The sequence below is a fragment of the Bufo gargarizans genome, chromosome 1, assembly GCF_014858855.1.
Source record: "Bufo gargarizans isolate SCDJY-AF-19 chromosome 1, ASM1485885v1, whole genome shotgun sequence".
In the NCBI taxonomy this organism is placed as follows: domain Eukaryota; kingdom Metazoa; phylum Chordata; class Amphibia; order Anura; family Bufonidae; genus Bufo; species Bufo gargarizans.
The window spans coordinates 616,389,630-616,415,168 of record NC_058080.1 but is presented as its reverse complement, the minus strand read 5'-3'; the positions used below and the strand labels follow the sequence as shown (position 1 = coordinate 616,415,168).

General features: G+C 44.3%; 1 protein-coding gene across 2 annotated transcripts in view; it reads right to left on the bottom strand.

Annotated features, from left to right (window-relative positions):
* The window catches only part of TRIM36 (tripartite motif containing 36), a 100,238-nt gene that overhangs the window by 59,695 nt on the left and 15,004 nt on the right, over positions 1 to 25,539 (bottom strand). The window contains exon 1 of one of the 2 annotated variants that reach the window (XM_044275920.1): positions 704 to 912. The exons of the other annotated variant lie outside the window; for it this stretch is intronic. Within the exon in view, the coding sequence (XP_044131855.1) occupies positions 704 to 742 (39 nt within the window). The 5' untranslated portion in view covers positions 743 to 912. Of the gene's footprint in view, positions 1 to 703; positions 913 to 25,539 lie in introns of those variants that run through there. 2 annotated transcript variants of the gene reach the window in all.

Below are 25,539 nucleotides of genomic sequence, written 5' to 3'. Positions count from 1 at the left end.
TTCAGCCTTGCCACCTGCATGGAGGCGGCACACATGATGTCTCTATGACTGTACAATCCTGTGTGGGGAACATGGAGGGGCAGGTGGGACCATGGGCACCGGTGTAAGAATAGGAAGCGGTCCACACCGGAGCACTACTGGACAGGGATGTGCACGCTCGCCCGATGTCACACGAGATGCTGCCGGCTCCAGGAGACGCCCCTGGTTTTCCTGCAGCTGATGGTGCTGCATGTATGGGTGGAGCTGGACCAGTACCTGCAGTGAGGACGGCGAAAACCCAATACACAAAAACTGCATAATCATCACAAGGCGGCACACTACACACAACAAATGGCAGTTTGTCATTTGGCCACTGTACAACTTACCCCAATACTCCTATAGGGCCCAATGCACATTATCCCCCCCCATGTTACCAGTATAAAGAGATGTAAGACATGAACTAACCACCAAACATTAATGTGACACCTGTAGTTAGGATAAAATATTATATATATATATATATATATATACACACACACACACATATACACACACAGGATGAAATGCTGCTGCCCCAGCTGACAGGAGACGCACACGCAGTACACACTGTGCAGCCGCATCCCTCACACCGGACGAGCCCTCCGTGCAGTCACGTGACCCGCCGAGCCTCACAGGGCTGCGCGCTCCTCACATACGGTACCTATCTCGCTCCTCAGTCACGCACCTGGCTGTCTCCCGCTTCCGGCACCGGCTGGATCTCCATCCTCGGAGCGGTCACCACACGTTCAGCCCCAGAGACAGAACGGGGCGCGACCAAGAACTTCCAGAGCCCCGTGTTCGAATTGTTCAGTGACTCAACAATAGAGGAGCGCACGTAAAGCACACGCTTCTGCACCGAGACTCGCACTCTAGTCTCTGTCTCTGACTGACCAGTGTCTGACTCTGCCCGGATCCTTCGCTCATCTACATAGAAGGCGTGGACTGCTGAATGGAAATATTGCTATTGGATGATCCGATAAGGGGGCGTTCCTAAAGGCCTCGTGGATTGGGCGGGATTTTCTAATATTCTCTCAGCTGGGGGACTGTAACGGTTCTCCTATATCTCTCCGGGTTATCCCAATTGCCAGTAGGGCGGGGGGAGAGCAAGGAGATGCTGCGTAATGAGACCATACCATCGCAGACTGTGCAGTGGGGATTTGTCAGAGACTTAGAACTACAACTCTCATCATACTCACTGAAATTTACCCAGCCTTCAGTAATCACACTAATCCGCCGAATATATTCTTTACACCTATCACCAAGCTATTAGGCACCATAGACTTGACCTATACATTTAGTCATGTGACTCCTCTGCTCTATTAGTGATTTTGGTGGTCGACCAAAGTGGCAGAGCTGCCATAGGAATGGATGGAGGGCAACACCACCCGCACGTTTGCTGCAAACACAATACGTGAATCGCAAAAAAAATCCAGTAATGTTGGATTTTATGCGATTCGTGTTTTACGGTCGCAGTTGTGCTCAACCCTGTCCATGCGTATGACACTGTGACCTTTGATCGCATGACAGCTGTGGTGGCCAAAATCACCAAGTAGCCGGCAGAGCTGTGCCGCCTCCGTCACATATTTTGTCCAAAAATTCACGCTATGCTATTTTGTCTCGTAAAATGCCAGGTCACATGACAGCATGGGGAGAAGCGGTCACTACGGCGTCGCTCGTCTCCATACTGTCCAGTGGTTTGCCAGCGGCAGGTCTCTATTAGACACCGTGATCTGCCGCCGGCAAGCGCTGGTTTTTAAGCATGCTTAAAAACCAGAATTGCACGATGAACGCGCAGTATTACACTGCCAGATCATCGCTAACGAGCGTTCATCAGTCGTAATATCAGCCAGTGTAATACAGCATCAACCTATGTGAGGACAGGTCATCAGACCCAAGCAATGCATAGTTGCCAACAGTCCCTCATTTTCAAAGACGGTCTCAGCAAATTTGAACTGTCCCGGGCCAAAAATGAATGGGGCTTATCTCAGCCATGCTGATAAGTGGGTGGCCCTGCCATGTTTGGGGTGTTTTCTGGACGGGGCTTAAACACCCTATATCTTCCAAGAACAATGTTGTAAGTACGGCAATGGAGTCCACTTAGTTCTTGCATCCAGAGTCCGCCTATTTATAAGCTACCAGTGAGAACACATGCACACTCGGATGGTGAGAACGCATGCACACTCGGATGGTGAGAACGCACGCACACTCGGATGGTGAGAACGCACGCACACTCGGGTGGTGAGAACGCACGCACACTCGGATGGTGAGAACGCATGCACACTCGGATGGTGAGAACGCAAGCACACTCGGATGGTGAGAACGCAAGCACACTCGGATGGTGAGAACGCAAGCACACTCGGATGGTGAGAACGCACGCACACTCGGATGGTGAGAACGCACGCACACTCGGATGGTGAGAACTCACGCACACTCGGATGGTGAGAACGCACGCACACTCGGATGGTGAGAACGCACGCACACTCGGGTGGTGAGAACGCACGCACACTCGGATGGTGAGAACGCACGCACACTCGGATGGTGAGAACGCACGCACACTCGGATGGTGAGAACTCACGCACACTCGGATGGTGAGAACGCACGCACACTCGGATGGTGAGAACGCACGCACACTCGGGTGGTGAGAACGCACGCACACTCGGATGGTGAGAACGCACGCACACTCGGATGGTGAGAACGCACGCACACTCGGATGGTGAGAACGCACGCACACTCGGATGGTGAGAACGCACGCACACTCGGATGGTGAGAACGCACGCACACTCGGATGGTGAGAACGCACGCACACTCGGTGGTGAGAACGCACGCACACTCGGGTGGTGAGAACGCACGCACACTCGGGTGGTGAGAACGCACGCACACTCGGGTGGTGAGAACGCACGCACACTCGGATGGTGAGAATGCACGCACACTCGGGTGGTGAGAACGCACGCACACTCGGGTGGTGAGAACGCACGCACACTCGGGTGGTGAGAACGCACGCACACTCGGATGGTGAGAACGCACGCACACTCGGGTGGTGAGAACGCACGCACACTCGGGTGGTGAGAACGCACGCACACTCGGGTGGTGAGAACGCACGCACACTCGGGTGGTGAGAACGCACGCACACTCGGGTGGTGAGAACGCACGCACACTCGGATGGTGAGAACACACGCACACTCGGGTGGTGAGAACACACGCACACTCGGGTGGTGAGAACACACGCACACTCGGATGGTGAGAACCTATGCACACTCGGATGGTGAGAACACATGCACACTCGGATGACCAAGTATTTGGCGGACAGCTATCTATGGTTTATGGCCAGCCTGGTTGTTTACTGGTGACCAAACCGCAAGATGTGCAACCTACATTGGTTGTTTTCTGCTGGACCATAGGATCCTATTACTGCATCAGAACCACACCAGAGGATCTTTTGATGCTTAGCTGGTGTCGCGGGTCCGTGGGGGGGTAGGGTCGGCATGTGACAGATTTCACTGGATTCCGCCGTCTAAAGGTCCAAACAATGGTTTATTCTGGTCCAACTGACCCAGTGGCATCAATGTTCAGCAGTCACTTCCAGTACTCCACAGACATTGCCTCATAAACCACAAAAGAAAATACCTGGCCCATGTCGGCACCTCACCTAGGTAATTTCATCAAACTCAAGGAGATCAGGCTTCATACAGGCACCAGGTCAACCAGCTTTCAGGCTCTGACCCTGAATGAGCACTTCAGCCCTGTATTTATCGCCCCAGTAATAAGCCCAGCATGTACACCTGGGATTACCTCCGGCTGGAGAACATGTTTTACTGGAGTGGGGTAGGGAATGACAGGTCCATCTACCAACCTACCTACATATAATACAGGCCCATAAAACTCTTTAACGAAAAGTGTCTCACCAAACTCCACTTTGCTGAAACCACCCAGCTTTCTTGGATTCTTTTACATCACCCATCTGGGCATTCTGGGTGAGATATAAACCCCCTCCAGTACTTTGCCAGCCCCCATGTTACACTGGCCATACACATCAGATGTCAAGGGAGAGAAGGGTTGAACATGTTGCATTCAACATGCTCAATCACTTTGTTCTGGAGGAAATAAGCCGCCCACTAGGGGTGTCTGGCGCAGCTTTTACATCTCTCCCATTGACAATACGTGCATGCATAGTCTTAGGAGATTGGGAGAGACAGCTGCTGGATGAAGAAACATTCGGCTGAATCATATGTATAGCCACTTTTTGGTTGCAAAGAAAAAATGAGGGTTAGTCAGTACATCCCAGTGTGCAGGTGCACGTTTCCATGGCAAGCACAAAAGCAAAAATAAACACAATGCAACAGCACTCTGCAAACACCAATAATAAAGTAAATACATTAGTGCCGCACTCACTACAGACAATGCGCTAATACTACATTATGTGAGATTCTTGGCAAACACATTTTGTACAAAACTATTTGTGCCTGTCCACCAACGGCAAGGCGATCTCTTTAGGACAGGAACCTACACTAAATGCTACCTCCTCTGTTACTATACTGGCCTCCATTAAATTCAGGGAATGCAGGTTCCACATGCATGCTGATCCCACACTATATTATACCTCTTTTGGTGCCACAATGGCCTCCATTAAATTCAAAGAATGCAGGTTCCATATGCATGCTGATCTCACTCTATATTTTACCTCTCCTGGTGCCAAATGGCCTCCAATAAATGCAGGGAAAGCAGACTTCAACTTCAATACAAGATGTAGCATTAGTGCAATGTGCATTGTCTATAGTGAGTGCGGCACTATTGTATCTACTTTATTATTTGGGTTTGCAGAGTGCTGTTGCGTTGTGTTTGTTTTAGCCACTTTTTGGTGGGCCAAACCCTCACAGGTTTGAGGCTATTTATGAAGATCCTGATACATGACTAGATCACTGTTCAGTAATGTTAGCAGGGGGGGGGGGGGGGTTGTGACAACTTCATAACAAAGCACATGGGTGTCACACCTGATAGTATAGAATTCCTTTGGCAGTATGGTAGGTCTCATTCATTCATTCTTAATGGTAATCAAAGCAGAGGGGGGTTATTTTGGGTGGGGTTACCTTTTACAAATGTAAGAAGGCTGCTTGTCTGTACATCACTGCACATAAAATAGCTGACAGCGATCCCCCACCTCCCCTATAGACATGTATGCCTGGATCAGACTGGCATGTTGGATAAGGTAGAGAGGGATACGCAGCTGGTACTTGTCACATCAGCCTATAGGGAGCAAGGGTTAACATGCTGAAATCCAGCATGCCCAATCCTTATTTCCCCCGATACACTCCACATTGCTGATCATGTCTCTAATTATAGAAGTATATCATTATATGTTAATGTAAAATACCAGAAATGTTGTCATCCTGTTGATTAGTTTTGTCATTTTCCCCCCTCCTATCAGAAATATCAGAGCATGAACCCATAAGGCCTCTTTCACACTTCTGTATCCGTGATGATATCTGTGACAAGATGGTCGGTGGTTTCTCTGTGAAGATGTTCGTAATGAATCCATGTTTGGTCCATGTGTTCGTTTTTTGCCCTCCATGTGTCATCTGTATGGACACTGCTAGGCTGAAAATTAATTTCTAGACCATCTCTTAGCAAGAATCTGTGAAAACCATGGATCAAACACGGTTGGCATCCATGATGTGTCCATGGTTTTCACCGACCCATAAACTATGATATGTGTGAGGGGTCCATAATCATGAACAAAAATAGGGCATGCTTCCATGGTGGAAAACCACTGCTGTGTGAATACACACGTTAAAGGCTCCATTCACACGTCCACAATGCGGAACGGAATTGCAACCCATTCATTTCTATGGGGCCGCACGATGTGCTGCCCGGAACCGGAAATGCGGACCCACACTTCCGGTTCGCAATTCCGATCCCGAAAAAAATAGTTCATATACTATTCTTGTCCGCAATTGCGGACAAGATTAGGCATTTTCTATTAAGTGCCGGCGATGTGTGGTCCGCAAAATGCGGGAAAGCACATTGCCGGTGTCCATGTTTCGTGGATCCGCAAAACACACACAGATGTATGAATGGACTCAAAGTCTGTAGAAATATGAGCGATCCATGGACAGCACGTGTCTGTGAGTCACTTATGTGTGAAAGATGCCTAACTCTAAGGCCCCCTTTTGTGGAACGGAATTGCGGACCCATTCATTTCTAAAAAATGATACGGAATTGCGAACCCACACTTCCCGGTCCGCAATTCCGTTCCTGAAAAAAATAGAACATGTCCTATTCTTGTCCGCAATTGCGGACAAGAATAGGCATATTCTATTAGTGTCGGCGATGTGCGGTTCGCAAAATGCGGAACGAAGATTGCCGTTGTCCACCGATCCGCAAAACACGTTACGGACGTGTGAATGGAGCCTTAGACTAGTTTCACAGTAGCGGTAAGAGGTCCCACAGGCTGTTCCGTGCCAGAGCACTCTGGATCCAGCATTGCCCGACGGTATACGAAAGCCGGTTCTTGGAACAACCTACTGGATCTCTCACTGCTAGTGTGAAACTAGTGTAACAGTAAGAAGACAACTAAAAGGCATATGCTTCTCCTGTACTTGCAGAGAATCAGCAGTGATTCTACGGCGGTTTTGCTCGGCCACATGGTACGCTGACAATCGCAAGAAGCATCAATAATCATCAAGTGGAAAGGTTGGCATACAAAAATGGTGGTTTTTGACACAAGCCTTCGTTCCACAAAAACGTGCAACTTCCACTCTTGCCACTGAAAAGTGGGGGTGGCTTAGCAGGAGGGCCGTGACCTCTCGCGGATCAACACATTTACTATAAGGCCAAGTTCGCTCTTCCGTTATTTGATCAGCTATTTCCATTATAGTGAGCCAAAACCAGGTTTGGGTCAAAAACGTAGAACAGGAGCACATTTTTCCATTATACCTGATCTCTGAAGGCTTCACTACTGGTTTTGGCTCACAGTAACTGATGGAAATAACTGATCAAATAACTGAAGTGTGAACTTGGCCTAGGTTACGCCAGGAACCAGTGTAAATTCTAGCACAAATCTATGCCAGCTCATAACTGGTGTGGAGCTCATCCTCCAGCGCACAGACAGGCAAAGATGTGATACATTTATTTAAGGTTGCATCTTACTCCAGCGCACTTCGGACTAAAGACAGCATATGAAATGCCAGTCTTAGTCAATTCGCCTCAAAGAGTTTAGGGCTCATGCACAGAAATGTATTTTCTTTACGTGTCCGTTCAGGTTTTATTTTTGCGGACCGTATACGGAACCATTCATTTCAATGGGCCCACAAGAAAAACGGAATTCGGCATCCATTTCTGTATGTCCATATTTCTGTTTCGCAAAAAGATAGAACACGTCCTATTATTTTCCTCATTACGGACAAGGATAGTACTGTTCTACTAGGGGCCAGCTGTTCCGTTCCGCTAAATACGGAATGCACACAGACATCATCCGTATTTTTTGTGGACCGCAAAATACATACGGTTGTGTGCATGAGGCCTTAAAGGGGTGCTGCCAAATTTTAAGATTATCCCCTATCCTCAGCTATGTGCAGCAGTCCCATAGTGTCATGGTCTTACCTTCGTTTGACATGTTCTGGCGGCCATCTTGGTTTCTGGGTTTCTTGTAGCCTCCCACCCTGCGGCTTCTCCTTCCCACTGGGAGGAGCTGGATGCCTAGCTCATATATATAGAAGGTCTGTGGCTTCAGTTCCTTGCTTGGTCCTCCTGTGTTCACATGCTTCTAAGACTGCTGCTGCTTCTGGTTCCTGATCCTGGCCTCGTCTGACTACCCCGTTGGTTCCTGATCCTGGCTTCGTCTGACTACCCCGTTGGTTCCTGGTCCTGGCTTCGTCTGACTACCCCGTTGGTTCCTGATCCTGGCTTCGTCTGACCACCCTCCTGGTTCCTGACCTCTGTCTACGCAAGACCCTGCTTCGGTTTAGCCATCCGTTTGGACTTTTGCTACGGCTTGATTTCCAATAAAGCCTTCTTATTTCCACTCATCTCTGTTGTACGTCTGGTTCATGGTTCCATGACACATAGGAAGTGACCTCAACCTGTTGCTCCATCAGGATGGGGGTTGAGACCCCCATTCTTGGGATCAGTGGGAGTCCCAGCAGGTATTCCCCTTTCTGTCGATAGGATTTTTTTTTTCTTTAAAACTTGGCACATCTCTGAAGTTCTCACTGCCTGCAGCCGCCACTGGGGGGAGCTTTTGAGATTGATGCCTTCTTAATGGTATGTTCATGGTGCTGTTGGCTAATTGTGAGCAATCTTTTGCTACTTACTATTTGATATTTCCCCTACAACTGAACAAAAAGGCTGTGCTCATGTACTTGAGAACGGGCAATAGTCCAATTACGGTACAATCTGTTGACTTTACTGTAATGTGTATGTCCAGCTCTAGATCTGAACCACCACCACAATTTGCTTACAATATTGCTGTTGAAGCGCGGTTTAGAGCATTTGACATTTTGACGGCATCCATCTACACTACGGTTTCTGCTTGAACTGCAGTTTATGAAGACCATGACTAGCAGCTATCACTGAGGATGGTGATGCCACTATATGTTTCAGGCATGTAAACTGCTTAGCTTAGGATTTTTCATTTTATGTTAATATAGTGTATACTGAATCACAAAAAAAAACCTGTATAATTAATAATATATAAGGTGTTCTGACATATAATACTGCTCATAAGTTCAAACGATCTACGAAGTGTGCTACTGCAGCATGTAATTACATACTGCTCAGTGCTCCTGGGAACATAATACTACCACATGCATGAATGGGCAGCTCCACTCCTCACCAGTCCAGTCATCTTTGGTAGGTTCCTTTTAGACTGTCCTAGAACGAGGGCAAATCGATGATATGACAAATCATTTAGGACTTAAAGGACCCTTTAATGAGCCGAAGCATACTGAAATGGGGGATGAATGATCGTTAGTACGATTGTTTGTCCCCATTCAGTTTGCATATTGTTGTAAGCAAACAGCTGGTTTACACAGGTAAGATGTGCTGCTAACCAGCAATCATTTTTACAGTATGATCGCTTAAAAGATCGGATCACCAGACAAGCATTTGCTCGACTCTCTGCCGATTGCTGTCATATTTACAATGGGCAATGATCAGGAATGAGCGTTCTCATCGCCTGAACAAAGCAATCCCTCTGGAAAGTAAAATAAAGACAGGGATGAGGTTGTCCCTATACGGATATGTTAACACGGCCCAGACGCACTATTTAATGAAACATTAATGGGATCTCATAATGAAAGCTGATAGGAATGTCATAATGAAGTAATAGGTGGAAGTCTGACCACTGAGAACCTCACTGATCCTGCAAACGCATTTAATGGAATGGGCCCACTTTGGTACCAAAAATAGTGACATCCTTTCTTTGGCTCTTTGGAATCCCAATACCACATGTTTATGGCGTGTATGGCCAATATGCTAGAAAGATGTTTTCTGGAGTACCCTATTAGGGCATCTACAAAGGACGCCTTTCTCTGGAGGATCCAGCATGTCTTACAGGGTCACGTGTGGTGGCTCTGTGGGGGAATTGAACACATGCTGCTCTATTCCTTTACAGATACCAGCTTGTAAATGAATGATCCAGCAGTTAGACACTTAAAATAAGCTAACTTTGAGTGGAGAATGATAATCCAAACATGTCTCCACCAAGTACTAAAACATACACTGATCAGCTGTTCGGGTGTAGCATTGGAATCTGGCATCAGAATGGCACAACACTGTCAACCTAGTAGTAGATCAGTGGAGGTGCAGGGTGTTGGACCCCCGCCAATCAGCTACTGGTGGCCTATCTTGGGGATAGGTCATCACTTAGTAAAGGCTGGATAACTCCTTTAAGGCTAAGTTTCCATGTTCGGGTTTTCTGATGCATTATTTAGAGCCAAAACCAGTAGTGCTTTCAAAAAACTGGAAATATAGTATCTGTCCTTTATACCTACTCCCCCTTTATTATCCTGTCAACGCCGGCCCTGGGAGAGATCTTAGAAGTTCAAATAGACGGAAAAATCAGGAGTCTATTTCACAGATCTCTTGTTTTCATTGTTGCTGACAGGTTTCCACCCCTTCGCAGATGCTGCTCATTATCAGTCAGGTGGCTCTTTATATGTTCCGCCTCTCACTTGTTTCCTTGCGGCTGATAGCTCTTCTGTGGAGTGCTCAGGGAAACACTAGCTCCTTCAGTTTGGAAGGAGCCAGTTGCCTCTTTCCCTGTTTCCTAAGCTGAGGGTTTGGTGCAGTGTTTCAGCAGTCTCAGGTTCCGGTGCATGTGCATTTCTACCATTGAGATTTGCACATGTTGTTAGCAGCTTAGGGAGAGTGTCAGGGATTGCTAGGAGGTGACCTTTTTATTACCTAGGTTTGGGGCCTAGTCTGTTGTTGTTTAGTTGTGGTTCCCTTTGGTTGTCTTTCCTTCCCCGTATTTCCCGTGACAGATCCACATCTGGGTTTAGCTTAAAATAATGCATCAGAAAATCTGTACGTGGAACCTTCGCCTAAAACTACTGACCGGTGAAGTGAATAACATGAATTATCTCATTACAATGGCACCTGTCAAGAGCTGGGATGTAGGCATAAACACAAGCAGAAGTTGTGCTGGAAGCAGGAAAAATGGGTGTTATATTTCACTAGTTGAAACAGGATATTCAAATAACAGTCACCTATACATAATGTAGCAATCCTCGTCTTGACACTAGGGCCTGGTTCACACTTGAGCGTATTTAATAAGCGTGTTTTACGCGCGTTTTTGTCGGACATTTTTGGAAATAGGAAACGCGCGTCGTACGCGCGTTCTTGCGATTGACCAAAGAGGCGTCCAATGAAAAACAGAGGTGTTTATGTACAGAACGCGCGTCAATGCGCCCCAAAGAAGCTCCTGTACTTCTTTTGGCGTAGGGCGCTTTACAGCACGTTTGTACGCGCTGTAAAACGCGCAGGTGAGAACCATGCCCATAGGGAAACATGGGTTTTCGCCTGTTGAGCGTTTTACAGCGCGTAGGAACGCGCTGTAAAACGCTCAGGTGTGAACCAGGCCTTAGGGACTCTACACACACAAATTTGCAATGGTGTTTTTTTGGACTGTAAAAAATCACCATGTGTTTTGTTTTTGGACACCTGTGTTGTTGCTGCATTTTAGTTGAGCCTTTTCTTCATGGCGTTTTCCCCTATAGAAAAGGTGATATGAAAACGATTGAAAAAAACACCAAGAGCTCCAGCATGCTAAGTTTTTTTAAAAGAAGACAAAAAGACCACATAATTAACAAAAACACCAATAGCAATAAAAAAAAGCAATCGTGTCTCCTGCGTTTCATATTTCCCACAGATGTAATAAATATGCACCAAAAAGTCACAAATGCAAACAAAAACCATAAAAAACCTACATGTGAACCACATGAGTTAAATAAACAATGGTAAGAAATGTTTTCTTAACTCTTCCAATGGCTTTTGTGATGTGATATCACAGTCAAGTTAGAAACACTGACCTGCTCTCCTCATTCCTCACCTCAAGCCATAAACCTTAGACTGGCCATAAACCTTTTTGGCGTAAATTAAGATGCATTATCCCGGGCCCATGGCCCTGCCCTGGCAATGCCCTTGCTCCACCCTCGCCACGCCCATCTTTTGGCAGATTCGGTGAGGCTCACATAAAATGCTGATTGGGTCTAGAAAAGACACAAATGCATTGAAAAGTTTTACTACGCCAAAAAGACGCATAAAGGGAATGATCATTTTCCCGCATGGAGTGCCTACTGACCCGTAGCCACCCCTTGTGCCACAGGGTACATGCACACAACATTGCTACAATATGTGCTGGAGCCCTTATACTCAACTTGAAATAAGTTGTCCTTGTACTCTGGTTCACACTCGCGTTTAGTTAACATGATAATAATTGCCTCACAAATTATTGATCAATCCATAAAATATTACACTGCGGTAAAGCCTTCCTGGGATTTTGTGGCTTCATCTAAAGTGATCTGTAGAGAGAAAGTTCCAGAAAAGGCTGTACATCTGGTAATTTAGCGTGATCGAAGGAATCATTTCCATTAGCTGTGTACTTCTGATCGTACAGTAAAAAGCAAACAATTAGATTTCATTCCATTAACTGGAAAATGGCAGCAACTGGTGTATGATGAGGCAGTAGACAGGCTGGCTATTGACACATAGTGCAGGTAACAAGCTCTTTATACAATATGTATTATTGATTTGGAGCTATATAATGCAGCAATTGTAAGCCAAGAGAATCGTCGGGATTCATCACCTTAGACTAGTCTTTGGCAGAACCCACATTTGCTGCATTATCAGCTTTGAAAAGGGTTTTCCCATGATTAATGTAAAACAAATAAAGATCATACATCATATAGCCCATGACAATCTCATCCTATCAAAGCTAGAACCAGCCCTGTACCTCCCATGGATCCAGAGATCTCCACATTCATTGCTCCAATTCATCTGCTTCATTTATTTCAAGATGGCCGTTTATGGGACATGTCCTTTCAGCTGCAGCTCTCTCTCTCTGTAACTGTCACAGCTTCTAGCAGTAAATAAGGGTGGTGACAGTTGTGGGATGGAACTGAGCATGTGTGACCACCTCAGTGATGTTACTGAGGTGGACAGAGAAATATTGTGCAAATACATTTTATTGAATAACAAGTGCAATACTAAATGTATAATTACATTCAGTTACAAAAATATTCAGGGTCAGGTGCTGGTTTGAAAAATGTAGAATATATTTTTGAGGCAATCCCTTCCCTTGCGATGACTGACTGTTTGCGCACTTACAGGCAGAGCTGGCTCTTCAGATCGCTTAGATGACACCTTTGAACTGCAATTGTCCAACTTTTAATTGGATTGAGATCTAGCGGATTGGGTCGAGGTTCGTCTAATGTGTATGGACACATTTAGTTTTGATAGTTAGTCATGTCTATAACTTCATATTTCCTTAGAATAGTTTTTGGTCTTCAATGTCAAAGGTCCAGATTTAGTCTTAACCGGTTTGTGCTGTAAACTATAAAAAATTGCTTGTTTTTGTTTTTTCCTCCCTACCTTCCAAAAACATAACTTTTTGAATTTTCTGTTCACATATGAGCCATAGGAAGACAAGTTGTACTTTCTTTAATACTGGGAAGCTGGAACAAATTATTAATGGAGTAGAATTAGGAATAATTTAATTTTGCCATTGTTTTATGTTTTTTTTTCCTTACGGAGTTTACTTGAAAAAACTGACCCTATACCTTTATTCTGTAGGTCAGTACAATCAGTACAATTACAGCGATATCAAATTTATATAGTTTTCATTACACTGTAATACAAAAAGTTTTTTGCATCGCCATAACTTACAGATATTTATTTCTATGAAGCTCTTTTTTATGTTTAAAATGGGGAAAGGAGGTTGAATGGCATTTGCAATAAAAAAAAAATATTGATTTTATTTTTAACACTCTTAAGGGACTTGCGATCATGTGATCATTTGATTCCTTACACCTTGCAATAAGATACTACTGCAGTTTATGACAATATCTAATGAGGCAAGGCTTAAAACCTGCGCGAGTGCGCATGCAATTTCAGTCAGTTTTACGTTGCGTTGTTCAGTTTTTTCTGCGCGAGTGCAATGCCTTTTGCACGTGCGTGATAAAAACTGAATGTGGTACCCAGACCCGAACTTCTTCACTGAAGTTCAGGTTTGGGTTCCGTGCTGTGTAGATTTTATTATTTTCCCTTATAACATTGTTATAAGGGAAAATAATAGCATTCCTAATACAGAATGCCAAGTATAATGTCAATTGAGGGTTAAAAAAATAATAATAATTAACTCACCTCATCCACTTGATCGCGCAGCCGGCATCGTCTTCTTTCTTCTTGTTTCAGGACCTGCAAAAGGACCTTTGATGACGCAATCACGCTCACCACGTGGTGAGAGCGGTGACGTCAGCGCAGGTCCTGCTGAATGAAGATAGAAGGATCTTCTATCTTCATTCAGAAGGACTTGCGCTGACGTCACCGCACTCACCACGTGTGGTGAAGACTTATGCAAGTGGCATTTTTCAACTTTTCTTTTCTTTTTTTTTAAATTGCGGTACTTTAAAATTATTCTGGGTTGCAAAATAAATAATGGCTGAAACAATCCATGTCCCTTAACTTAAAGGGAATATGTTATTAGATAATGACGTATTGTTTGAATCAAGCTTTTATGTTAAATGTATTTTAAAAGATTTTTAATGGGGGATATTGTATTTAATTCTCCATGACATTATATTAAAAAGAATACTAAAATTCTTCACACCAGCCACTAAACCTAATAATAGGTGCCGCTTTTCAGTAGTCACCTCATTATCACAGAAAGGATTACAATGACAGACATCACCTATACATAGATATTACAGGATCCACCATTCACAATAGGTGATATCACAGCTTATTTACTCCCTCCTGACCTCTGCACAGGTCACAGAGCATGCCTAGAAAGCTTTCCCATGGAAGTCCATGTCCGCTCCAGTTCATTGTGTATATGGTGGCTGCTGTAAAGCATATCTCTACAGCTCAGGCAAGATGGCTGCCCCCTAATCATGTATAAGAAATAGAATAAAAATAAAAAATCCACAATCATAAAGTAAAAAAACTGATTAGATAAAAAGGATATTTGTCACTATTTGGTTTAAACTGGCAAAAAAATACAAATTATAGGTTAAATATTCCCTTTAAAGGGAGGTTGAAAGCAAAGCATAGCCTCTGATGCCGCCTCTGCTGTATTACTCTATAGTAACAAACACGGTAATCGTGTCATTTATTCCTGTTTTGTCACATAAACATAAAGACGGATGATACACAGTAAGACTATGGGCAGTTTCTAAGTAAATTTTGTTTTTCATATGACGTCTTTGAGAAGAGGAAGTGAAAGTTCCTTAACATAGGGTTCTTTCACTGAGGAATGGAACAGAAAGAGGAACGAATCACTCGGAAAATATGGAGGCAGGGAACAGACATTAACTGCTCGACTGTGAACATGATGTCATTCCCAGCCATTAAGGAAAACTTATCATCATGACAGCCTCCTCTAGTCTGTGGACTCATGTGAACTCATGAGCACCCACTTACAGATAGGAAATGCAGCGATGGAGTATGTGCATATGTGGCCGCTATATAGTACTGCTGGCTTTCTAGAACCACAGTGACCAGCAGAACCCATGCCCCCGGTATTCTTGGCATGCGCAGTGCAGGCAGATCATAACTTCCTTATTTACCATCTTTCTGGTGCTAGTATATAATAAGTTTGTTTTCGGCAATGGTATCCATATGGATTATCAGCAATTCCTTGATATTTTCCCATTCAATCAGCACTAGCTAAAAAATGCAAGGTACCACACAAATACCCATTGTGAACCTGCCTTAAGACCCTCAAACACATTAGTGTATTGTCGACCGAACCCACCAAGAACGGTCTAATGTGTATGGGGAGCTGCCAACTCTCCTAGAGAAGGATGGGGCAAAGTGAATATTTTCTCTCATTACTTTTGTTCTCCAGGAAATAAATATGTCTGACCATGGCCTTCTCTTCTCTCTCATTGATAACATATCTACACTGGATCAAACCAAACGTGTAAGTGAATGGGGGAGTTGGTGGAGATAGCTGTCGGTCAACATGTACTGAATGTGTCTGGCCAGCTTCAGCTTATTTGGTATTTGACTCATAAACTGATGGTCCAAAGGCAAACATATCTGTAATGGTAAATATTGGTTAGATGATGCTGACAAAAGTTCCAGGGCCCATTAAAGGGAACCTGTCATCAACTCTATGCTGACCTCACTGAGGGCAGCAAAAATTAGTGACAGAAATGCTGATTTCAGCGGTGTGTCACTCATCAGCTAAAAGTAAGTGGTTACCGAGAATCAGCATCATAATCACTGCAGCCCAGGCCTTGAAAAGAGTCAAATCTACCTGAGAAGAGTCCTGGTTATTCATAATCTCCTGCTCTCCTGCCCATCTGCTGATGATTGGCAGGTCTCTCTAGAAAAAAGTGAGAAAACTAGGTAGAAGACTGTCAGTCATCAGCAGGATGACGGGAGAGCAGGAAGTCATGAATAACCAGAACTCCTCTCAGGTAGATTTGACTCTTTTCCAGGCCCAGTCTGCAATGATTGTGATGTTGGTTCTCGGCAACCACTTATTTTTTACTTATAAATGACAGACCGCTCACCTGTCTCTACTTTATTCTTCCGTTAGTATGGGCAGCATAAAGTTGATGACAGGTTCCCTTTAACGAGCGCACAGTTGACGCTGTTCACTTCATGGGCACCTATGATCTGGTTTAAAAATGGTTAAAAATGTTATGACTGTTATTTTTAAGCGCTTCATGGGTCTTTTTAAAAAGTGAGTGGTGTTTAGCATGAGGAGGACGCCAACGAATTTACTATAATTTTTGTGGAAAACTGTAAAAGTAGTATTACATGGTGCCCATTCAGATAAATAGCTGTCCATGTAGCACAAGGATGGCTTGAGTCCTCCAGAAACTAAACTAGTAATATATGGAGCCCATTCAGGTAAATGTACACAAGGACGGCTTGGGTCCTTCAGAAGGGAGCCACTCGTATAGAGCTGTTTTGATTCATAGATGCAGATTTCGAGTGGACTTTAATTAGGCATTTCTATCTTTAACCCTTTCCCTGCCAAAGATGTATGTCATATGTCTTTGCAGAGTAGCAATTCAGTAGCCAAAGAGGTACCTCGTACTTCCTTGTTACTGATGGCTGGATTGCAGGCTGTGTAATGCCCCCAGATATTGAAGCTGAAAATCTCAGCTTTAAAATAGGTCCAGAAGCAATTCTTAAAATTTTTAAGAACATTTTTAAAACCCACTTTTTTAAGGACAAGTTCAGTTATAAAGTCTCTTTGTGGGGCTTACATAGTAGAAACCACCCATAAATTACCCCATTTTAGAAACTACACCCTTTAAGTTGTTCAAAACTGATTTTAAAAACTTTGTTAACCCTTTAGATGTTCCACAAGAATGAAAGGAAAATGGAGGTGAAACTTCAATATTTTCCATTTTAGTTTATTTCTCCTGTAACACAGCAAGGGTTAACAGCTAACAGATTAACAAAACTTAATATTTATTAACCTGATTCTGTAGTTTACAGAAACACCCCATATGTGGTCATAAATTGCTGTATGGGCACAAGCCAGGGTGCAGAAGAGAAGGAGCACCATACGGATTTTGGAAAGCAGATGTCGCTGGGATAATTTTAAGTTGCCATGTCGCTTCAGAAGATCCCTTGATGCACCCCTACAGTAGAAACTCCCAAAATGTAACCTCGTTTTGGAAACTACAGGATGAGGTGACATGAGGACATATGGACACAGAATGCACACTGAGTCATTTCCCTTTTTTTGCAGTCCCATTAAAATGAATGGTTCCACATACAGGCCGCAAAAACAGAACGGACAAAAAATAAGTTTGTGTGCATGAGCCCTAGCAGTGATATGTATGAATCTAACATGTTGAACGTTTATCTTTAAGCGGTGTGGCGAATTTAACTTTCTGCTTGGGTTACAGTTTTACCCACTAACATCAACTTTTATGCAATTTTTATGAAAAATTACACTTTAACACAAAGGTGCATGAAGGTGTCTGTGTGTACAAAGTGCTTAGTAGCATTTTGACAATGCGCCGGGTATCTGTTTCTTAAAAAATATTTAGGAATCAGGGTCAGTATGTTTTATTATTTTGTAATTTAGGTTTTATTTATACATGTCAAAACTGCAAAAATTGCCCTGGCTACCAGAGGTGCAAAATGTCCAAATACCCCTGGCAGTGAAAGGGTTAATGACTAAACCATTTGATGGGGCATTTAATATAGGAACACATACAATCTTCCTTTCTGTGGACTGTATGTAGAAGTGACAATATCTGTGCAGCAAAAAAAAAATCATATTTATAACACATCCATCAAAGTCACTAAGTTTTGACCCACACAGGGCTCTTTGATAAGCATAAATCAGATACTGTATGTTAAATATGGATATTTAGCAACCAATCGATTACCATTACCAAATCAATGCACAGGGCCAAGTAAAACTCTACTCCTCACCCAACACATAGGTATAAGCTGTGATATGCAATATACATTGATCTATATAGTGACAACTATAGACAAATAATGTAGGAACCATTGTAAATGTGCCATGTAAATATGTGTCATAATTAGCACATAGCCCACAGCTTATTGCAGACGTTACCAAGAGGCCTTGCCACCAATACTCTTTAAAGGGCAACTCCAATAATAGAGCTGGGTGGTGCCAGGAAAATCTAAATTTCCCACTGTAGGTACCATGAGCAGTACGCTGTGAATGGCATTCATTTTTATGCATACATCTGGTGGGAAAAGTGACAGCATATGTGACTTCCATTCACCAAATCCAGGGTGTTATAAACGGTCTGTATTACACAGATGGTACCTGCTGGGGAGCATTAAAGGCATTTGAATGTATTATCTGAATTTCTGTTGCTTGTAAAGTAGGTTATTTCAATTATATCAGATCATTTCTCAGAATAATGCAATTATAAACTTTTTTTTTGCAGTAAATTTCACAATGGCAACAAAATCGCAGCCTTTTCTTTACTAGAATGTAAAAGAAATCACAACCAATAAGATTTGTACACACATCCTTAGGCCACTTCACATGGTGGATTTTCCATGTTGATTTCGCATTTCCCACACGAAAATCCGTGCAGAATTTCACCTCCAATCATTTTCAATGGAAATCTTTAGTGTAGTTCATATGGAGTGTTTTTTTCTCCATGTGTGGACTGAAAAAAGCAACATATTCATTTCTGGTTGTAATTTTTAAAATTCACACGAAAAACCACAGCAGTTTGGAAAGCGCATGGAATTATTATGAAGAGTTTGCACTTATACTCTCAGTGTGATCATACAATCAGGCTAGGGTACAAAGTGGATCATAGTCAAATTACAGCATGACCGTCAATGTTTCTCCCATGGCACATTTATCAAATGCCACTTTTATGGCGCCAAAAGGTTGTACATTTTTGCACAACCCCCACTCGCAGAAAAATTTGCAACTTTTTTTAGCAGAATGCGCTGCCCTCCAACTTTTGAAAATATTGGGCTGCACAGTGGGGGGAGTGGGCAGAGCAGGCCAGGCCTAGATTGCCCAACACATTTGTTATAATTTAAGAAAGTGTAAATTATACCAGAAATCTATGCACGTACCTTGCTAGGCATACATTTCAATTATGGCACAGATCTGCTGAGATCTGACACCACCAGGGCATGTAAAACACCAGTCTTAATAAATGTCTCCCTAGGTTGCCGGTGACTAGTGTCGGGTGAGTATACTCAGCTGAACACTAATTTTACTTGAGCATCGCGGTGTTCGGCCGAATACCACGTGTGCTCAAGCGCGATGCTCGAATCTCCTTCCCACACGTTTCAGCCAATAAACGTTTAGGTAAGTACTGCCATTCACTGTAAAGCCATAGCCATGTTAGCTACTGGTATTACAGTGATTGGCTGGCCGGAACGCGTCATCGGGTGCTATATGCTGTGCTGAAGATGGGACAGATAATGTAGGGAGTGAAATACTAATATATTTATTGAAAAAACTTGTTAGAGACCCAAAAGTCCTTTTAAGGACTATTGTTGTATCTGGCAGCAATATATATTTTTAGCGCAACCTGCACTAAATAGCTTGCAATTGTTTGGCTGCTGCAGACAGCGACATTATCTGCGCTGCATCTCCTGTGTAACGTGTGCGCAGCCTAAAAATATCTGTGACATCCAGTGTACTTTTTCTGTACACGGTGTCCGCTGCGGACAGTTACATTACTTGCTCTACATCTCCTGTATATCGTTTGCGTATCTGAAATATCAGTGACATTAATTCAGTGTAATTTTTTATTAGGCCTCTTTCACACTTGCGTTGTCCGGATCCGGCGTGTACTCCACTTGCCGGAATTACACGCCGGATCCGGAAAAACGCAAGTGTACTGAAAGCATTTGAAGACGGATCCGTCTTCAAAATGCTTTCAGTGTTACTATGGCAGCCAGGACGCTATTAAAGTCCTGGTTGCCATAGTAGTAGTGGGGAGCGGGGGAGCAGCATACTTACCATCCGTGCGGCTCCCGGGGCGCTCCAGAATGACGTCAGAGCGCCCCATGCGCATGGATCATGTGATCCATGCGATCACGTCATCCATGCGCCTGGGGCGCCCTGACGTCACTCTGGAGCGCCCCGGGAGCCGCACGGATGGTAAGTATGCTTCTCCCCGCTCCCAACTACAGTTTACCATGGCTGCCAGGACTTTAGCGTCCCGGCAGCCATGGTAACCATTGAGAAAAAGCTAAACGTCGCATCCGGCAATGCGCCGAAACGACGTTTAGCTTAAGGCCGGATCAATGCCTTTCAATGGGCATTCATTCCGGATCCGGCCTTGCGGCAAGTGTTCCGGATTTTTGGCCGGAGCAAAAAGCGCAGCATGCTGCGCTATTTGCTGCGGCCAAAAAACGTTCTGTTCCGGAACGGAAGACATCCTGATGCATCCTGAAGGACGGACTGTCCATTCAGAATGCATTAGGATAATCCTGATCAGTATTCTTCCGGCATAGAGCCCCGACGACGGAACTCTATGCCGGAAGACTATAACGCAGGTGTGAAAGAGCCCTTAGCCGCTGGTGACAGCGACATTACTTGCGATATACCTCCTATTTAATGTGAGCGCATACTAAAAAATATCTGTGACATTCTGTGTACAGGGTGGGCCATTTATATGGATACACCTTAATAAAATGGGAATGGTTGGTGATATTAACTTCCTGTTTGTGGCACATTAGTATATGTGAGGGGGAAACTTTTCAAGATGGGTGGTGACCATGGCAGGCTATTTTGAATCCAACTTTTGTTTACACAATCGGAAGATGGTCATGTGACACATCAAACTTATTGGGAATTTCACAAGAAAAACAATGCTGTGCTTGGTTTTAACGTAACTTTATTCTTTCATGAGTTATTTACACGTTTCTGACCACTTATAAAATGTGTTCAATGTGCTGCCCATTGTGTTGGATTGTCAATGCAACCCTCTTCTCCCACTCTTCACACACTGATAGCAACACCGCAGGAGAAATGCTAGCACAGGCTTCCAGTATCCGTAGTTTCAGGTGCTGCACATCTCGTATCTTCATATAAATGGCCCTCCCTGTACTTTATTGGTGCATACACTTACAAAACCTGCGGTACTGTACGTGTGACATACTTGCAAGCATATATACCATGCGTAAGGCGAGCAGTAAGGGATGGGGAAGTGGCCGTGCTGCTGATGGTGCACGCAGAGGCTGTGGCCCTGGGCGCGGTGAAACTGTGCCTGCTGCCAGAGCACAAGAAACACACTCATCCACGATACCTAGCTTCATGTCCCAGTTTGTAGGGCAGCGCAGGACACCACTCTCGAAGTCAGATCAGTGCGACCAGATGGTCAGTTGGATTGCAGCAGATAATGCTTCCAGTTGGTTAAGCACCACCCTGTCTTCCAAAAAGTCCAGTCTCAGTAGCCATGAGTCTGGTCAACAGAATCCTCACCCTGATTCTCCTTCCTCCTACCATGGAGAGCCTTGGCAAACAAGTGATCCCACACTCGGATATTCCGAGGAGCTCTTTTCATCGCCATTCGTCCGCTGGAAGAGGGACATGGGGAGAGGGGGAGATATTGTGCCCTGATTCCCAAACTTTTGAGAATCCACAGTCACAAGAAGATGACGGTGGGGAACGACAATTAGTGTTTCACGAGGTGGATGATGATGATGAGACACAGTTGGCAATAAGTCAACGGCAATTAGTGTCTCAAGAGGTTGATGATGAGGATGAGACACAGTTGCCAATAAATTAGGTTCATGTTAGGTCAACAAGTCAGGAGGATGACCAGAGTGAGGAAGTGGAAAAGGAGATGGTGGACAATGAAATCCCTGACCCAACCTCGGAAGGTGGCAAGTAGTACAGAGGGGGAGGGATCCGCAGCACCGCAACAGGCTAGAAGAGGCAGTGGGGTGGCAAAAGGGAGAAGGCGGGCCACACCAAACAGGCCCGCAACTGTTCCCCAGAGCACCCTCTTTCAGCAATCCCCCTTGCCAAGGGGTAGGTGTTCTGCAGTCTGGCACTTTTTTGAGGAAATCTATGCAAGTACCTTGCTAGGCATACATTTCAATTATGGCTCAGATCTGGTCAGATCTGACACCACCAGGGCATGTAAAACACCAGTCTTAATAAATGTCTCCCTAGGTTGCTGGTGACTAGTGTCGTGCGAGCATGCTCCCCAGTGCAGCGGAGACCAGGGCTTGACTTTCACATGAGAGCCGCGCTCCTGCTCTAACCCCTTAGGGCTATTTCACACGAGTGGATGCCGTGTGTGTCATCCGCAGTGTAAAGTGGAATTCGATCCGAATTTTAGGATAAATTCGATTCGCCTCGAAGCTGAATTTCCTCGTGCTTCATGTTAGCGAATTGATTTAACCTGAAATCGTGAAAAAAACTACAAAATTCATACTTGCCTCCTTCATTTGCTCCCGACGGCTGCCAGCTGCCATCTTGATTGAAGATCTCGGCCGAAATCCAGTGCGTGGTGATGTATACTTACAAAAAAAGTTAATCGTCACGAAGCAAATTTTTTTGTAAAATTCGGCGAATCAGCTTTTCAAAATTCTCTCATCTCTAGTGGTAACTAAGGGGTCAAGGTCTTCATGCATATGGCAATGTCAGCACTTCAGTCCGTAAAAAATGGATCCGAAACATGCATTCTGCATTTTTCTCACTCCCATCAACAGAAAGGACTATTCTTGTCTGCAATATGGACCAGAATAAGACATGTATTCTATTCCATTCTAAACCTTGTGGGACGGCCACATGAATCAGCAAAAAATATGGAAGTGTGCATGAACCCATAGAAATGAATGGATCAGTGTGCTGTCTGCAAAAAATGTGGATAGCTCATGGATGGTACACATGGTCGTGTGCATGAGGCCTAATGCTTTGTTCCATTCCACCTATTCAAGGACAATGCACAGCACCACAGGCACACAATATTAACCTTCCTTTAAAGAGCATCTGTCAATCAAAGTAAGCAGTTGCAGAGAAAGTAGAGCCTCCAGGTGTAACGACAACGCCCCCGTTGCTCCTAGAGGCCCATTTGCATATAGTAAAACATAATTTTTCTCAGCAATGCGGGCACATATGAACATGGGACCAACACAGATGTCTTCAGCTGCCGAGTGCACATGTAACAGGTCAGCCAGTTTCATGGGTACACATCTGCTGACAGATGCCCCTTCATGATATGAATGCCATGTGCAATCAACAAAAAGCTTTGACTGTATACAGATTGCAGTGTAATAAATATGAAATTTTTGTATCTTGCAGGATTACTGTCACTGTAATTGTATTTGCGATATGATATCTGACTTATCTGCTTCAATAAAAAAGGATATTTGAAAAAAAAAAGCTTTGCCCAAATTCCAGTAATTACCCTACATGTTTTTATTATGAGAGCAACCAGACAGTGCACATACTAAGAATCTATGAAACTATCTTGCTATGATATTTAATACAGAGGAAGTTCTACTGGTTATAGATGTTACTAGTTTTTAATAAGGCCTTATTCACACAACTTTTGCAAAATCTGTTTTTTATTATGTAAAAAAAGCAACAAAACTGGCATGTGTCCATGAGCCCATACTATCTGCAAACATGATCTCTGTCTAAGGCCTCATGCACACGACCGTTGTGTGCACCCGTGGCCGTTGTGCCGTTTTCCGTTTTTTTTGCGGACCCATTGACTTTCAATGGGTCCGTGGAAAAATCGGAAACTGCACCGTTTGGCAGCCGCATCCGTGAGCCGTGTTTCCTGGCCGTGAAAAAAATATGACCTGTCCTATTTTTTTCACGGCCAACGGTTCACGGGCCCATTCAAGTCAATGGGTCCGTGAAAATCACGGATGCACACAAGAGTGTCATCCGTGTCCGTGATCCGTGTCCGTGATCCGTGTCCGTTTTTTCCTATCATTTCAATGGCAAACTTGACTTAGATTTTTTTTTCATTTTTCATGTCCGTGGATCCTCCAAAAATCACGGAAGACCCACGGAAGAAAAAACGGGCACGGATCACGGACCTACGGACCCCGTTTTTGCGGACCGTGTAAAAAAACGTTCGTGTGCAGGAGGCCTTAGGCCTCTTTCACACGGGCGTCATGTTTTTTGCCCAGATAAGAGGCGGGTGCGTTGCGGGAAAATGCGCGATTTTTCCGCGCGAGTGCAAAACATTGTCATGCGTTTTGCACTCGCGTGAGAAAAATCACGCATGTTTGGTACCCAAACCCGAACTTCTTCACAGAAGTTCGGGTCTGGGATTGATGTTCTGAAGACTGTATTATTTTCCCTTATAACATGGTTATAAGGGAAAATAATAGCATTCTGAATACAGAATGCTTAGTATAATAGTGCTGGAAGGGTTAAAAATAATAAAAAAGTTAACTCACCTTCTCCTCTTCTTAGCGCAGATGCCGGTCTGTTCTTTAGCTGTGGACTGAATGACCTGAGGTGATGTCAGATCACATGCTCCAATCACATGGTCCATCACCATGGTGATGGAGCATGTGATCTGACGTCATCAAAGGTCCTTCAGCCACAGCTAAAGAACAGACCGGGATCTACGCTAACAAGAGGAGAAGGTGAGTTAACTTTTTTATTATTTTTAACCCTTCCAGCCCTATTATACTATGCATTCTGTATTCAGAATTCTATTATTTTCCCTTATAACCATGTTATAAGGGAAAATAATACAGTGAATAGACTGTCACCTAGAACCCATGCGTGAAAATCGCACCGCATCCGCACTTGCTTGCGGATGCTTGCGATTTTCACGCAACCCCATTCATTTCTATAGGGCCTGCGTTACGTGAAAAACGCACAAAGAGGAGCATGCTGCGATTTTCACGCAACGCATAAGTGATGCGTGAAAATCACCGCTCGTGTGCACAGCCCCATAGAAATGAATGGGTCAGGATTCAGTGCGGGTGCAATGCGTTCACCGCACGCATCGCACCCGCACGGAAAACTCGCCCGTGTGAAAGGGGCCTTAGGCTTCATGCACACGGAAGTTTTTTTTTGTGGTCCGCAAAAACGTTTTCCGTTGTTCCGTGATCAATGTCCATTTTTTCTTCCATAGGTCTTCCTTGATTTTAGGAGGATCCACGGACATGAAAAATGAAAAAAAAAAATCTAAGTCAAGTTTGCCTTTGAAATGATAGGAAAAAACGGACACGGATCACGGACGCGGATGACAATCTTGTGTGCAGCCGTGATTTTTCACGAACCCATTGACTTGAATGGGTCTGTGAACCGTTGTCCGTGAAAAAAATAGGACAGGTCATATTTTTTTCACGGACTGAAAACACAGATCACGGACGCGGATGCCAAAG